This window comes from Triticum urartu, chromosome 3, assembly GCF_003073215.2.
Source record: "Triticum urartu cultivar G1812 chromosome 3, Tu2.1, whole genome shotgun sequence".
In the NCBI taxonomy this organism is placed as follows: domain Eukaryota; kingdom Viridiplantae; phylum Streptophyta; class Magnoliopsida; order Poales; family Poaceae; genus Triticum; species Triticum urartu.
Genome location: NC_053024.1, coordinates 195,621,793 through 195,639,538, shown reverse-complemented (window position 1 = coordinate 195,639,538; position 17,746 = coordinate 195,621,793). Strand labels below are relative to the sequence as shown.

Sequence of the window (17,746 nt, the reverse complement as noted above, 5' to 3'; positions counted from 1 at the left end):
GGAAGGATGAACTCTAATAAAAAATTAAATTTATGACTAACATGCATGAATTGATGATGTGACAGCATTGCATGCATAGAATTTAATGCAAACGTAATTTATGGCTCACATGCATAAGTTGCTTATGTGACATGGTTGCATGGCTAGAAAAAATAGGTAGTGGGTTGTAGCTATTTAGAAAAAGAAGATGGAGAAAGAGCTGATGACTATGTTATCATCATATAACGCTTCCTAACAAAAAATGAGTCTACGAGCTAATAAATAAAATCATACTCCCTCCTTCCATCTATATAGGGCCTAATACGTTTTTCAAAACTAACTTTGATCAAATGTTATAGCAATAATATATGACATGCAACTTACACAAAGCATACAGTCAAATTCGTATGTGAAAGAAGCTTTCAATGATATAATTTTCATATTATGCATGTCATGTACTATTAATTTTATCAATAGTCAAAGACGGTCTTAAAAAATACATTAGGCCCTATATAGATAGAAGGAGGGAGTATATGACACTACCTATATGTTACTTTGCACTATAAAAATAGTAACATAAACTAGTGTTATATATTACATGAGACATGAGCCTTTCTAAGAAACATGTACTCCCTCCGGTTCTTTTTACTCAGCGTATTAGATTTATGACAAGATAAAGTTTGATTAAATTTATATTGAAAAATATTAACATCTATAATACCAAATATAGATACTATGAAACCACATTTATAAGGGCATCTCCAACGCGGGCGCTAGCCCCGGACGCCAGGATTGATTCCCCAGCCGTTACGGTCATATCCTAATTCATCCTAGGATTTTATCTGGCATCGATGCCTACTGAGTCGGCGGGCGCCAGCGGAAGATTCAACGTACCAATAAAAGGAAAAATCTGCACAAACGCCCATCAGATCGTTCTTTGCGTTGGAACGTGAGGCGCTAACAAAGCCACCAGATTAAAATATTATTTACTTCTATATTTTAAGCGGCGCTTTGCATTGGACATGCTATAATGAATCTAACAATATTGATTTGGCTCCCTTGAGAAACTGCATTTCAAAAACGACCTCCAATGCATTTAGATATCTTCGTTGCGACTTGCAAACCCCCACACGACTTGCCTATAGCTCTCGTTCACAGAATTAAAGAGGGAATGTGTTTTTCCTAAAAGGAAGAGATAGAGGACGGCTCCTTTTATTTTTGTCTTTGGGCACGAGACGACGACTCAGCAGGTGCATGTCGTTATCTTACCCAAGGAATTTTCGACATTTCTTCTTCTTCTGAAAATACATACTCCCTCCGTCCCAAAATATAAAAACGTTTTTTACATTATATTAGTGTCAAAAATGTTCTTATATTATGGGACGGAGAGAGTACAAACTTGCATATCACATGTTAAAAAACAAAGAATAACCCCGCAAAAAAAAAGAGAACAAAACACCCAGCCTGCGGATACGAACTATTCCACTGTGCAGCCAAGGCTTGCCGAGACGAGCGCCATAATATCATCTGAGGTTTTGACCGGCATCACCGTGCACTTATCATGGTTCTTCCTCATCCCGGAAACTATGTCTAAATCCACCAGGATTGCCAAAAATACCTTCACGTCTAGGTCTAGCTCCTACAGATTGAGAAACACCATGACATCATCCGCAAAGATCGATAGTCTTTGGCACAAGCTCAACTTATCCAACAGGCCAACAACCCCACATGGAAGTGTGAGCCAATATGCGATGCAAAACTTCCATGACCAAGATGAATAGCATTGCCGACAAGGGTCGGCCTGCCGCAATCCACATCTATTATTTTCTTTTTTGGAACAACCCTCAAGTTTTATTGCATGGTGTCAATAAGAATACAAGCCGGGGGGCGAGAATACAAACACGAACACACACTTTGTCTCTTCATAATAGGATGTACACAACCAATACTAACACACACACATAAAACACGGGAGAATATCACATGATACCAACACTTATATGCTCCCATGATACCAATTTAAAAAAAATCAAATTTAAGCGTGTCAAAAAATTCCAAAAAAATCATAGATGTTCTCAACATACGTGTCTACAAGCCCTAAAAAATTCAGATCCAAATTCAAATTGTGCAATGAGAAACAAAAAAGACAAATTCAGCATGAATAGTGTCAATAAAGACAAAACATGAATAGTGTAAAAATACATTATTCCCAACAGATTTGTCTTTTTTGTTTCTCAATGTGTATATCGAATTTGGATCTGAATTTTTTAGGGCTTGTAGACACATATGTTGAGAACATCTATGATTTTTTCGGAATTTTTGACACGTTTAAATTTGAATTTTTTGAATTGGTATCATGGGAGCATAGAAGTGTTGGCAAATAACAAAGTCACATAAGACCAAAGTTATGCGTATGTGAGGAAAAAAAATAAAGCAATTAGATCCACAATTGGAAAAACTACAATAATGACCATATCCACACCAACCATCTCATGACACTACTAAAGAAAACCCTATAGGCATGCGCTTAATAGTGGCGCGGGCTAAGGGACCTGTGTTGCTATTAGTTAGTACTTAGTACTAGTGCGGGGTCAGACACTGACCTACAGGTAGAGAATAGTAGTAGCGCGGCTTGTGAAACCCGGCGTTACTACTAAGTGTGCCCCACGCTACCCCCCGGGCCAGGCGATAGTAGCAGTGCTGGGTATAAGACCCGTGCCAGGTATATGCTATCACACAGACGATGAGGTTCTTCAACAACAATGCCTTCAGAAAGGGAGCGACACTCAAGTGCGTCCGTCACCGGATCCAACCAAGGCATATTAGTGATATGACATAGTATTGAACTAGATACTGCCTTGCGCGTTGCTGTGGGAACCTTGCTAAAATAATGCAAAAATAGTTGCTATAAAAATATATAAGACTAGTGGAAATCACATAATCTTAAAACAATATGAAGTGTATAAAGAGAGAGAAAAAAATACAGCTAAAAAATGTTGGCTAACAAAATGTGAAGGATGAACTCTAATAGAAAAATAAACTTATGACTAACATGCATGAATTGATGATGTGGCAGCATTGCATGCATAGTCTAATGCAAATGTAATTTATGGCTTGCATGCATAAGTTGTTTATGTGACATGGTTGCGTGGCTAAAAAGGAAACGGGTAATAGGTTGTAGCTACTTAGAAAAACTAGTTAATTTCCCCGCGCGTTGCCGCGGGAATATATAAAGATTAGTTACATATGACATATATTTCAAAAGCTCTAAATTTAACATATAAATATTCCGTACTTGCATTCTGTGTAAATCATGGCATTTCACAACCTTTAGGAAGTAAATAAATTAAATAATTATCTAATCTACCACATATGTCCAGTGACAAAAATAAATATATTATAATGGTTTGCGTGGGCTGGAAAAAATGTTAGTGTATGGTGAAGTGGGATGCTTGCATATTGAGAGAATTAGTGATAATGAAATAAGGTTTGTAGGGGCTAAAAAATATTGTTAGTGGATGCTGACGTGGCACACTTGATGAGATGGATGGTTTGCATGTTGAAAGAATTAGAAGTAGTGGGGATCAACTATTTATGTATTATAGATAAGACGAAGAAAAAGATGATGGTTATGTTACCATGATGTAACACTTTTCAACAAAAATAAATCTACAAACTAATAAATGAAGTCATATATGATACTACTTACATGTTACTTTGCACTACTAGTGTAATACAAACCTTTCTGATAAACATGTAAATGATTGTTTTTGTTCGTCCGCGCGTAGGGCGAAGGGCTCGCTAGGCGGAGATGGCACCTGCATGGACCCTCCACTCGCTGACCCAGCCCAGGCGCCATGGCCAGGCCTAGCGTTGTGCTGGTCGGCAGGGCGGAGGGTCGGAGACGATGTCGCCGTACTCAAATTTTAGTGTAGCGACTACGCCTCGTGTGTTCGCATAAACGATGATGTACGTATGTGTACATCATCCATCTAATCTAAATCACGAAAAGAAACGAGGGTAGACGGAGTCATTCCAGGACGAGAGATGATGGTCCAGAATAATAAAGATGGTCCTGGAAAAATACCTTTACTTACCAAATACTCCCAATTGGTGTGGTGGTGGTGGTTCGTCTACTAGACGGTTGAACGGGTTCCAATTGACTAAAGAAACGAACCCGCAGTTGACCGACATAGCCACCCCACTGTACGTAGTTTTCCTTTTCTTTCAGAAATGTCTACTGTACACACGTCACATATTTTTGTTACGACATGCCCCCTTTTATACCCCTCCTCTTGGATTAGTTCCTCTCAGTGGAGAAAAGAAGCCACCGCCCAGTTGCACCAGACACGCGCGGCCATGGGGAAGAAGGTATGCCTGCTCTCGCTGGACGAGGACATCGTCATGGTGCTCATCGTCGTCGCCGTCGTCGTGGTGGGGCTAATACTCGCCGCCCTGCAGCCACCGCCCCGCCGCCGCGCCGTCGCCTGCTTCTACGGCTGACTCCCATCGTCAAAGATCGACCCTTTTCTTAATTTTCTTTGGTAGTATAAAGTTTGCAGTTGCAGATAACGTGAGCTACGTCGTGATTTGAAGTCTTGTCATGTTTTCCTGATCTGGAAGCTACACTCTGCTCGGTTTAATCCTTCTGGCCGTGCTTTTCAGTACTGTAGTGCAGTTGTGTGATTTCTTTCTTTTTAGAAGAAACGTATCGATCCCCTCTGTAAAGAAGTATAAGAGCGTTTAGATCACTACCTGTAACCACCATGGACTGTCACCGGTTGTGTTAACGAGAGATTTGGACTTGGTAGTGGTTTTGACGATGTCTGTCGTATTACTATCCTGTTTTGGGATTTGAAATGTGTAATACAGTATATGTTTGATCACTTTCTCGCATAAAAATACAACTTCCTCTCGTATAAATTCCTGTGACTGGGAGTCTGGGACCCTCACAAAATGAAACTGTCTCGCATATAAATTCTTGCCCTGTGAAATATTGCATCACACAACAAGGCTCTGCCGCTCAAAAACCTTCACAAGTTGTACTACCACTTTGATCTGCCATGGGTCAAGTTCATATTGGAGCACCCATTACAATACTGGCTGGCCCCATTCAATTCAATTTAATCTGGCCTTTTCCAGCAGCAATTCCCTGAGCTATGTACCACCCTGGCCAAGTTCTTCAGGCAGGGGATTTTGCAGAATTTTTCCAGCCCAAGCTTATGTCCAATGTGCTGATTGAGGGTACCCTTGCTCATCTTCCTTGTCACTGGGTATGGAAGAGTGCTTGCCAGCTCAACCACAAAATTTTCTCCTGGCTGCTGCTCCAGGAAAGCTTGGACACCAGAAATCTTCTTCAAAGGAAGTCTTTTCACCTGCCTGCATAAACATGTGTTCTCTGTAATGTTCAAGTGGAGGAAGCACAGCTGCACCTATTCTGGGATTGTGAATTTTCTCAAGACTGCTGGCAGATTATTGCCCACAGTAAGCTCAGAGGAATTTCTTTCATTCATGAAATAGAACTATTGAGATCATCATTTTTGCGCTATTGGACATTGATTTTTAATCATGAGAATCCAAGTGTTGCTACTTGCCAGAGAAACCTCAAAGAGGATCACACTCTAGTTACACACAGAGTGAAGCCAAAGCTTTTACTTCCTTTCAAATCCTGGACACATCACTTCCTGAAATCTTCCTCTTTTCACTTTGTAGTTTGTACATAACATTGTAGATATTCTTTTTTTTTACAGTAGGACCCTTTCCTAATGTTTTCCTATCAAAAAAAAAGCAACATATAAACTCTTCCTTGGGTTTACATAACTGAGGCTTAAAAGTTGGATGTTGGTATCGTTAAGGCACTGGCAGAAAGAGAAAAGGAATAGGACCTGGACCGAAATGTATATGCTGAAAGACGTTGCCATTTCATCTACATGGACACAAAACTCTGGCTGCATCCAGAGCCAACAATGTACTGAGAAAAGGGTTGTACACACTGATCCATCAATTAAGGGGGTTATTACATTTATTTACAAAGCCCCTGAAACAATACCTACATGTGAAATTCAGACCGTGTAATGTATGCAGCGAAACGATGGTGGACGTGACAGTGACAGGCTCCACCGGTGAAACCTTGCGAGCGCTCACTCTGGTGGTGCAGTACTACACACCTCGCTGCGCATTATTCCTCCTCTCCTAACAACGCTCTCTTCAAAATCGCCAGCATGCCAAAACATCAAGCAGAGCTCAGCTCACTATCCGAGGATTTCATCGGTTACACGCACTTTGCTTGCCTTCTCATGGCGTCTCCAAGCCTCGGCCCAGACATTCGCATCTGCAAGTGCGCGGTCTCTGTCGACACCGTTTAGAACAACCCTGCCCCGTCCTCCACGGTTGGAGCCACTCCTGCAATGTTCTTTTCCTTCTGGGACGAAGTCATTCATACGGTCATGCATCGACGTTTGAGCTCCATGTTGACTAGCCAAAGCATCATCTTGGTTAACCTGATCGTCTGACACTTTTGATGCTGAAGGGCCATCAAGGTAACGGCGAACAGCAGCGTCATTCCCATCGTATGTTTGTGATGACAAATAGGAGAGAGCAGCAGCAACTTCCCTAATCAGAGGGCGATTCCTTGACTTCTCCTGCAAACACATCGCTGCAATAGCCAAGGCCTGGTACAAACCCCTCTTTGGAAAGCGGCGACGCAACAAAGGATCAGCCATCTTTGGAAATTTCCTTTGGTCTTTGAACAATGGACGAGCCTGCAAATGGATTGGTAGAACATTCAATCAACATCAGCATACTTATGCTCAATATATCAAAGGAAATATATGAACACACTCGATTTATGACTGCATATATATTTCGAATGAAACTATTTCTTTAGATGTTCAGGGACCTAGATAAATAAATTAAATGATGTGTCATGTTTGAAAATGACGAAAATCCTGGAGATGTAAGATGATTAGTTCCTGGGCATATACAACTAGGGAAGTGTGCCTAGCTCATTTGGTTACGGATGCGAATTTAGGCTCCTATTTATGCTGTAGGGGTCACCTCTAATGTTCTCCATCGAAAAAGATGTATACGGTCGGCAATCATCCACCACTTGTCCCAAAGCCAAAGCCAGAGGAAAGTATGAAAGTAGAAGGCCGCTGTAGGTAGCCACCCCTCCCTTCCTGCGCCGTTGGCCGCGGCGGCCACCGCCCCCGTGCCCAGCATGGGCGCGCCGCCCCATCGCCCTGCTTCCGCCTCGGATCCGCATGGCCGCCCCGCTCCTGGCTCTGACCCGCGGGTCTCCTCGGCGCCCCCCGCTCCATCCCCGGCAGAGATCCCGGGCCCTGGCGCGTCTTCAAGGCCGGATCCGGCGGCCCCGCCGCGCCTGCTGCTGCGTGGGGGCTGCTCTAAGGCGCCTACCTCGAAAGACCCGACGGATCTCAGCCCCCCCCCCCCAGCCCGACGCCTTCAATCCATCATCGTCGTCCCATCCCCAGCGGTCGATCATTCCCCTACCGGAATGGACGGTGACTGGACCGAGGTCTCCTCGCGCAAAAGCCGTAAGGCAGCCCTGGATCAACCGGTTCCTTCAAAGAAGAGCGCGGCTCCGCGCTCGGACCGGCGGCCGAACTTCAATGCGGTGGGTGGCTGGGGAGCTTTCTTAAGCCGCTTCCGCGGCCGCTGCTTTCGCTGCCTCAGCAAGCACCACCATAGAAAGGACTGCCGCAACCCTCTCCGCTGCGTGATCTGCGAGCTCTGCGGCCACTTTGCCAGGGAGTGCCCCCAAAATCCACGGAACAGCCATGGCGGCCCTGTCTCCAGTAGGATAGGTCCGCTCCCCCCTCGCTCCTCGGTCCACACTCGCCTCCGTTTCCCCACCCCGCCCCCGCCACCCCCGGCCCCTCCATCCCCAACGGCTGCTGACATGGCTGAGCTCAGCTTGGTCGACCCGGCCAGGCGCCCCCGCGCAAGCCACAAGGTCGGCGAGTCCACCCCGGCCATCGAGCAGAGCGTCTTCTTCCTTCGACGCCACGTCGTCATGCTGCGCGCGGCCGACGGAATCTGCGCCACCTCGCCCATGGCGGTGGGCCGCGAGTCCACCCCGGCCATCGAGCAGAGCGTCTTCTTCCTTCGACGCAGGTCGGCGAGTCCACCCCGGCCATCGAGCAGAGCGTCTTCTTCCTTCGACGCCACGTCGTCATGCTGCGCGCGGCCGACGGAATCTGCGCCACCTCGCCCATGGCGGTGGGCCGCGAGTCCACCCCGGCCATCGAGCAGAGCGTCTTCTTCCTTCGACGCAGGTCGGCGAGTCCACCCCGGCCATCGAGCAGAGCGTCTTCTTCCTTCGACGCCACGTCGTCATGCTGCGCGCGGCCGACGGAATCTGCGCCACCTCGCCCATGGCGGTGGGCCGCGCTTTTGAGGCGCAGCTGTGCGTCCCACCGCACCACCTGCGGGTGACAGCGCACAACCCGGAGGATTTCTTCGTCACCTTCACCCAGCCAGCCCACCATGACAACGCGGTGCGCCGCGGCACCCTGCGCGTCGACGGCGTCAACTTCAACATCGCGCCCTGGGGTGAAAACGACCACGCTGGCCACGGCATCTTCAACCTCCATGTCCGCTGCATCATCGAGCACCTGCCTCAACAGTGCTGGACCCTGGAGGGTGTCCACGAGGTGTTCGGCCACAAGGTGCGCATCGACCGGCTCGACAGCCGCACGCTGGAGCGCGACCACACCAAAACCTTCGCTTGCTGGGTGTGGGTCTGGGACATGGCGTTCATCCCCACCCGGCACACCTACTGGAAGCTCCCTCAGGGCGCCGGCCGTGTCGAAGAGATGGAGGGCCACTCGCCGCCCGATCGGCGTGTCGCCCTACCGCCCGGTGCCGAGCGCTACGACCTCCTCATCCATGTCGACAGGGTGGAAGACTGGTCCCCCCGCTCTCCGCGCTCATCCCACTCAGCTCAGAGCGGCCTGCCCTCCTCCGACTCCGACCACGACGACAGCGTGCCGCGCACCTACTCGGGCACTTGGGTCATGCATGTGGAGGACAGCCAGATGGAGGAGCGCCACCGCCGTCTGCAGCGCGCGCCGATGGTGAACACGGGCTGCCGCGGCCTGCCTCGTGGCGGCCCCCGCCGCGACGATGAGGGGACGAGGGGCGGCGCTCCTGGAAGGATACGCTGCTTGGGCGCGGGCGCGGCTCCAACGCCTCGTCAGGAGTGGACGGGGCCACCAGCAGGGTGCGCCAGCGCAGCCGCTCCCCTCCCCCCCGCCGCTCTGGAAGCTCAAGAAACCGCGGCCAACATGGTGGCCGCGACCGATCGTCCGGCAAGGCGTACCCAAGCAAGAAGAAGAGCGGCAGCCAGCGGCTGGCAAGTCAGCTGCACGTGCCCACACCTACCCCTCCCGCACGTGTGCCGGCCCCCGACGGCGTCGACGGGTTTTTCGCCACGACTGACAAGGCCATCCCCGCCCCCCTGCTCTCCGGAGACGTCGTCGCGGCCCAGCTCGACGAGATGATCGCGGCGTCGACGGCCGTGCCCCTTGACTTCGACGAGGGTGCAAGCAAGAGGAGGGGCATGGAGGCGGTGGAGATGCCGAACGCATTCAGCCCCACGCTCTCTGGAGCGTGCCACAACCCGGCTCTCCTCAGCTGCCAGGCACCGACGGCCGTGGCCACGGTTGTCGTCCAGCTGGGAGAGGTGACGCAGCAAGTTCAACACCTGGAGATTGCAGAATCCTCTGCCGCCCCACGACGCCTCTTCTGCGACAAGCCGGCCCCCCTGCTCGGCCTGCCACCGTCCAAGCGAAGCTCTGCTCCACCCAAGGTCTGTGCTACGTCAGTTCCCCCGTCGCGTCAGAGCGCGCGTCAGGCGGCCCAGAACTGCAAGGTGCCGGTGGCGCAGCGCGGCTCGCTCCTTCTGGTCCAGGGGCTGGGCCTCCTTGGCCCGAAGGAGAAGATGACGAAGAAGGCTGCGGAGGCGCTCGTGCGTAGGTTCGATGAGCCCCTGTCCGACGAAGATATCGCCGTCATCGCCAAGCTCACCAGGCTGGGCAAGGACGCTCTACGCATCACTGCTGGTCTCAACGGGCCGGAAGGAGTCGCCGAGGAGGCCATGGTTTAATCATGTTAGGAACCAACCTGTGTTGTAGCTGTAGTTCTAGTTTCCGGCGACGGCCAACACTCGGCTGGTCGGAGTTAGGTTTGCTTCAATCCTGTACCAGTACATGGCTGAGGCCGGTCCGGCGCCATCGTGATTTGGGGCCTATTGGTGGTCGACGGCGTCCCCCGGAGAGCTGGATGGTGTACCTGTTCGTCTTTAGTCGTTGTAGTCGCCGGAGAAACCATCAGTGTCCAGATGAATGACGACCTTCAACCCCCCCCCCCCCCCCCCCCCCCGATCATGAGCTAGAACGTACGTGGACTGAACTCGCCGGCGAAGAGAGAAGCGGTTAGATAAGTAGTTGCTGCCCACCGGGCCGCCATTCTGTGCATGCAAGAGACCAAGATAGACGTTTGGTCGCCAGCCCTCGTCCGCGAAATTGGTGGCCAAACGCTGCAGGGCTGCGCCGTCATGCCTGCAATCGGCACCCGCGGTGGCATTGCCATCCTGTGGAACAAAGAATTCGTAGATGTCGTCACCCACGCTGTCGGCCAATTTGCAGTCACGATCAGGGTCACCGTAGCTAGATGCCACACATCCTTCTGGCTAACCACGGTCTACGGACCGAACGACGACGCGAGCAAAGAGGCTTTTCTCGCTGAGATCTCGAGCACGGCCCCGCCCATGTCTGAACCTTGGATTATTTGCGGTGATTTCAACCAAATCTACGAGGCAAGGGAGAAGAACAACCTCAACCTCAATAGGAGGCTAATGGGCCGTTTCAGGACGGCTATTGATAGAGCGGGTCTTCGTCAGCTCAAATGCAGCAACCGCAAGTACACCTGGAGCAACGAGCGCGACAACCCAATCCTAGTGGGCATCGATAAATTCTTCTGCAACGTGCCATGGGAAACCCTTTTTCCCCTGACCATGCTCATGGCCGCCTCCACTGCCTGCTCCGACCATTGCCCGCTGGTGCTGTCCGATGCGGCGGGGCCCCGCCGGCGCAGGTGCTTCAAGTTCGAGTCCTTCTGGCCGCGCTTCCCGCGCTTTGCGGACACGGTGACCGCGGCCTGGGCACGGCCGGTGGCTGCCTCCTGCGCATTCACCCGCCTCCACGTCAAGCTTGCCCGTACGGCCAAAGACCTACGCATCTGGAGCCAGGGCCTCTTCGGTGATGCAAGGCCGCAATTCCATATGGCCTGCGAGGTCATCTTGCGCCTCGACGAGGGCCAGGAACGGCGCCAACTTTCGCCGGCCGAACACGACCTGCGCAGGAGCCTCAAGCTCAGATTGCTGGGGCTGGCAGCGATCGAAGATGCAGGAAGAGGCAGGCCTCCAGGCTCACCTGGCTGCGCTCCGGCGACGCCCCAACAAAGTTCTTCATGGCAAAAATCTGCTCGCGGAAGAGAAACAACTTCATACACTCTCTGAAGGTCTACGATACAGTAGCTACGGCACACAGCGACAAAGAAGCAGCAATTCACAACCATTCTGACAGCATCCTTGGGGCTACACAGCAGCGATCGTCTACGATAAACTGGGGACAACTTCACATGCCCACAATCCAAGGTGGTGGGCTGGATAACCCTTTTTCTGAAGAAGAGGTGTGGGCGGCGATTCAGGCATCTCCGGCAGAGAAGTCCCCCGGGCCGGACGGCTTCAACGGCACATTCTTCCGATCGTTCTGGCAGATGATCAAAGAAGATGTCATGCAGGCCTTCAACCAATTCTACAACCTGGCGGGTAGCAATTTTGGGTTGCTAAATTCAGCAATCATAGCCCTAATCCCCAAGAAAGACGGCGTGAACGGCATCAACGATTACCGGCCGATTAGCCTGATACACTCCATCGCCAAGCTAGTCTCCAAAGTGCTCTCGATCAGGCTCGCCCCGATCGTCCAACGCATCATATCGCCGGCCAGACAGCTTTTCTGAAAACAAGATGCCTACATGACAGTTTCGTCTACGTCCAAAATTGTGTTAAAGCTCTGCACCGGAAAAAGACGTCGGTTGTTCTTCTTAAGTTAGACATCTCCAGGGCCTTCGATAATGTTTCGTGGGAATATCTGCTCGAGCTCTTGGTAAACCTAGGTTTTAGTGCGAGATGGCGGGACTGGATCACCATGCTGCTCGCCACCTCATCGTCGGCCTTCCTCAATGGCGTCCCCGGCCAAACCATCATGCATCGGCGTGGCCTACGGCAGGGCGACCCCTGTCACCGCTTCTGTTCATCCTTGCGGTCGATCCCATCCATTGCCTTCTTAAAGCGGCTGAAGAAGAGCTCCACATTACGCTGGTGCCAGGCAGGGAGATCAAGTTTAGGGTTAGCTTATATGCGGACGACGCCATCATCTTTGCAAACCCCAGTAGAGAAGAGATCGACTACCTCATGGATATGCTTGAGAGCTTCGGCGACGCTACGGGCCTGAAGATAAACAACGCCAAGTCCACGACAACTCCGACTTGCTGCCACGACATCGACCTCAGCACGGTGCTTCAGTCTTTTGGGGGACCTATCGCGCAATTCCCGATCAGATACCTGGGGCTTCCACTCACAACTGGCCGGCTTAGGCTAGTACATCTTCAGTTCATCTTGGATAGAATGCGGGCTAGATTAGCGGGCTGGAAAGGGAAAATGCTCTCCATGGCCGGGCGCAGGGTCCTCGTCAGATGCGTCCTCACCGCCATGCCAACGTTTGCCCTCACAGCCCTCAAAATCCCAGTGAAGCTGCTGAAAGAAATAGACAAATGCAGACGTCGCTTCCTTTGGGGCCACGATCAAGAGCTCATCGGTGGCAGCTGCAAAGTGAATTGGGCGCGGGTCTGCTCCCCGATCGAGCACGGTGGCCTTGGCATCCTCGACCTGTACAAGTTCAACCGTGCTCTCCGCCTTCGCTGGCTCTGGCACGCCTGGAAAAGCCCAGAGCGCCCATGGGCAGGAACAGAGCTGCCATGCGATGCCTCCGATCACGCCCTTTTTAGTGCGCCCATTGGCAATGGCAAGATGGCTAGCTTCTGGCACTCGGCTTGGATCGATGCGTCTCCGCTGAAGCTCCTCCACCCCAACCTCTTCAAACACTCCAGAAGAAAGAACAGATCGGTGGCGCAGGCCCTACTCGAAGACCGCTAGGTTTCTGACCTGGCGCACGGCGACACTGGTTCTATAGCACAGGAGGTGCTCAATTTGCACCGTCGGCTGCAATCGTACCACCTTCAGGAAGCCAGCCAAGACCAGATCGCTTGGAAGATTGAAGCATCCGGACAGTACACTGCACATTCAGCCTACCGCGCCCAGTTCCAGGGTTCTGTGCAGACTCAGTTCCGCGAGCTGATCTGGACCACCCGAGCGCCTGCAAAGCTGAAGATCTTCGCCTGGCTGCTCCACCAGAACCGGCTCTGGTGCAATGATAGGTTGCAGCGGCGAGGATGGCTGAACAGCTACTTCTGTCCGTTATGCCTCCGCAACCTGGAAAGCTCCGAGCACTTGTTCTAGCTTTGCCCCCTCGCGACGGCAACCTGGAATGCCATTGCTACATGGAAGTGCTGCCGCACACTAGGCCAGGAATCCTGGATCGGCAACATAACCTCGCTGGACAAGTTCAGAGCTATGTCAGATGCAACGCCGCCATCTCACAGGAAAGCGATCAAGTCTCTTGCATTGCTTGCCCTATGGCAGATCTGGCAAGAGAGGAATCACTGTATGTTTTGGGCAAAAGAGGCCAAGGTGGAAGACATCCTCAACGAGATCAGGAGAGGGCTAAGCCTCTGGCAACAAGCCGGCATCAAGTCAATTCAGAGCCCCTTCGGGGACCCGCCGGGAGAGTAGGCTAGCGGCCTGTGCCTGCTGGCACTTTTTGTTTTTCTCTGATCTTCTTCTTACTTAGTCTCCTTGATCTTCGGATCTCCACCTTTATCGCTTTGTCATCTGCTCCCTGCTTATGTTCAATGAAACACCAGCCTTCGCTGGTCCTTCAAAAAAAAAAGATGTATACAACTAGGCAGATAGTTAGCAACAGACTAATACTAGTTCCCGGAAAAGACCACACTCCATACCCATAAAAGTTGTACAGTTTTCCAGTATCAAACGAATGCACTGTTATTATATTCATCAGTTCAACCGCCACATTCCACATAACCGGTTTTTTTCCAGTATCAAACGCATGCACTGTTATTATAAGGAACGTAATCAGAGTGAAATAACAATGCATGCCTATTAAGCTTTATATAGCCTTTTCATACTTCTCTAGACATGTATCCATTTTTGTTTTTTTATTATAAAATCATGATTATTGGACCAGTTAGCTGCACCGTGAGATTGTCAAAACCTACCCATGAGACCAAGTCCTGTTCCTCACGAGGCCGATTGCTATCGAGTGCCCTTCGTCCTGTAATTAGCTCGAGGAACACCACACCAAAACTATAGATGTCAGACTTAACCGTTAGCTGTCCAGTCGCGGCGTACTCAGGAGCACAATAGCCATAAGTCCCCATGACACGGGTTGTCACATGAGTCTTATCACCCACAGGACCAAGTTTAGCAAGTCCAAAGTCGGACAACTTCGCATGATACCCTTCAGAAAGAAGAATGTTTGATGGCTTAATATCTCGGTAAATAACTGGTGGATTTGCCTTATCATGTAGGTATTCCAAACCAGCAGCTGCGCCAGCAGCTATCTTCATCCGTGTTGTCCAATCTAGAGGTTCTTTATTGGGTGGAAGGTCTGTTTAAAGCATCACAGTAATTTATTAATGGGGGTATCCAGTAAACAACAGCATAACAGTACAGAGCACATTCATGTGTAACTCTAATAAATGAAAGTAATAAAATGGTAAATTATCACAGAAAATATCTTAAGGTTTCAAGGTCAGTGACATGTCAAGGAGCATGTTAGTTCTTCACTTCTTACTGACGCATGTGATATAATAATACTAGAAAGGAACACGAAGTTCAATAAAAGATCCACTGTTTAAGAAAAATTATCTATTCAACAAAGTGATTATGATTAAAATCTGAGTTTTCTCAAGGGTGACCAATCCATCACTGAAATATTACCCCCTCGATGGATTCTTGTTTAGGGTAATCCCATCACTAGATTATTAGATAGCTAGGCTCATTATTTGATAGGTCATCAGAGCATCCCATTCTAGCTTAAGCTTTTGGTCAAATATAGCAAGCAATGGAAACAGGAACAACCTAGATCAGATTTAATTGGGACCTACTGAACAAAGAATATGATGCCAAAAATACCCTCCCCCCCACAAACGTAAAGAAATAAATACTTAATTAAATCAACTGACAAGAACTGATAGTTAGCTAATAGCATTTCTCACAAGTTAGAACAACTTTTCACCATGTTCAAAGCACCCAGATATGATAAGTATCACAAACTAAAACGTGCCGACATTGAGAAAAATAAAGATCCTACAATCTACATATATGCTCTCATTACTAGAAATTAACAAACGTTTTCTGAATTCTGATGATTGTATCCTGATAATAGTATAAGTCCGCACATTTTCCAACATAAACTAACCGTGTAGATGGTCTTCTAGTGATCCCAATGGCATATATTCATAAACAAGCAAGCGTTGATCACCGTCAACACAGTACCCTATCAAATTGACAAGGTTAGGGTGATGCAAGAGGTTGAGCATGAGAACCTCCACAAGGAATTCTCGGTTCCCCTGAAGCCCATTTAGATCAAGTTGTTTGACTGCAACAACCTGCCATACAGCAAATGCTGAAACAATATTATCATACAATACGAAAATATGAGCAAGATTATTATAGTTTCCACATCTCCAATAACTGATATTCAATGAGAATTATATTACTGTTGGTGAGAAGTATAGTTTATAACTACCAAATACAAACCTGACCATCATTCAGATATGCTTTATACACACAACCAAATCCTCCTCGCCCCAACTGAAAATCCTTGCTGAAGTTTTTGGTAGCATCAACAAGCTCACGCAAAGTGAAGATCGTCGCCTCATTATGTGTGCCATTTCTCTGGATTCCTTCCATATGTGCGGATTCAGTCTTCAGTGGGGCACTTTCTGATGACTCTGAAGAGATCCACTATTAATGAGCAATTCAAAAGAAACAAATACACATCCACATTTAAATAAACTAATGCTCCTGAAAAAGAAAGGACGCTGGGACAAACAGAAAAACAAGAATAGCACATAAGTTTTTTTTTTTGCGGGAAGTATTTCATTGTGCCTTTTCAATTTTCTTGTCATGGTCTTCGATCATCTACTGTTCATCTTGTTCATAATTTTGGTTTCCACTTTACTAATCGTGTTTCAATTTCTGTTTCCTTGGTAAAGCTGTGCAGCTACTCATGAACAAACTTCTTTCTCTCACAAACAAAAATTCTACGTAACTGCTGCTAGAGCCTAGAGGAACTGCAACACCACAAGAAAGTAAAGGTGGACTCGCCACTGGAAATTTCTGATGGCTGAGTATAACACATCGTCACAAAAATACCCTCCAGCTGGGAACCATCCCCAACAGAGAACTTGTTGGGACCATGAGCTGAAGAGAGTCGATTATTTTTCCTTCCGCGAGAACAAGATACAGACCGACCAACACCAAGAAACGAACATTTCTAGCCTGGTTAGTAGGTAAAGCACGGAGGGATTACTAGGGCAGGAGGCATCATCACCTGAGGCGACTCCATGGTCGATTCCGCCGGAGTCCTCGTCGTCATCGTGCTCCTTCACCACCCGCTCCTCCTCCTCGGGGCACCGGAATAGGCACGACAAGAAGCCCATCTCATAATCCGGCCTCGGCAGCCCCAACAATAGGGCTGAAATCAAGAAATTTGGCAAATCCCCAACCCCCAGCCGCCGCGGGGGAGACTTTAGGTCGCCAGGACAGCACGGATTTCCTCAGCAGACGGGAAAATTAGGCAATTGCTTTCTTTCTCAGAGGGAATTGATCAATCGTTTAGGTCGGGCAGAAGAGGAGAAAGAAGAAAACGGGAGAACGGATAAAATGGATGAAGGCGCAAAAGTCTCCTCCCACAAACGAAACGAATAGAAAATTGAAGGCGCAAAAACGGAGCAGTGAGTGACGCAAGTCATCAAATCCAAGGATTTAATTTGGACGCAAGTTGCATTCGTGCCCCTTCGGGAACAGTCTATTTCTCTTTTGCCCCACTAGTACGTGTCTAAAGGCCGCGTCTGCTATTTGTAAGGGTATCTCTAACACTCGCCCGCATAGATCTGGATCGTGGTAGCAATCCAATTTAAGTCCGTATCAGTTTGAAGGATAATCCGGACGTGTTTTTTTTTCCATAAATTGGAGACGGAGGAGGGTTGCGGGAGTCCGGACAGCAGTTACATAGGACTCCGACACCACGGCCCATCCAATCTCCCTTCCGATCCCATTTCCTTTGACTACGTCCCTTCTCTCCTTACTTTGCATCCGCACCGTTCACCTCCGCCGCCGTCAATGTACGTCTTCGCCCGCCACATAGGCATCGCGGGAAGTCCGCAACCAGCATCGACGTGTCCGCTCGTCTTTATGACGGTGCTGTCCACCCTAGAGCCGTTTGTATCCAGGTACACTCCGCCCCCTGTCCACGACCGCCATGACAGACACCACGCTCAACAAGTGTTCGGTCAAAGGCCATTGAGCTTATTTTCG

At 49.2% G+C, this 17,746-nt stretch overlaps 1 protein-coding gene across 2 annotated transcripts; it reads right to left on the bottom strand.

The window, feature by feature from the left end:
* Positions 1–5,879: 5,879 nt before the first annotated feature.
* LOC125543571 (probable serine/threonine-protein kinase PBL7) lies at positions 5,880–17,212 on the bottom strand. Of its 2 annotated transcripts, none has more exons than XM_048706945.1 (5): positions 16,761–17,212; positions 15,965–16,149; positions 15,624–15,813; positions 14,419–14,810; positions 5,880–6,740 (listed from the first exon to the last, which is right to left on the bottom strand). In XM_048706945.1, the coding sequence occupies exons 1-5, from the start codon at positions 16,867–16,869 to the stop codon at positions 6,231–6,233; spliced, it is 1,386 nt and encodes a 461-aa protein (XP_048562902.1). In that variant the 5' UTR covers positions 16,870–17,212; the 3' UTR covers positions 5,880–6,230. The 2 variants fall into 2 exon arrangements, with proteins under 2 accessions (XP_048562902.1, XP_048562901.1); XM_048706944.1 differs by having other exon boundaries at positions 15,965–16,158; positions 16,761–17,201.
* Positions 17,213–17,746: the final 534 nt, after the last annotated feature.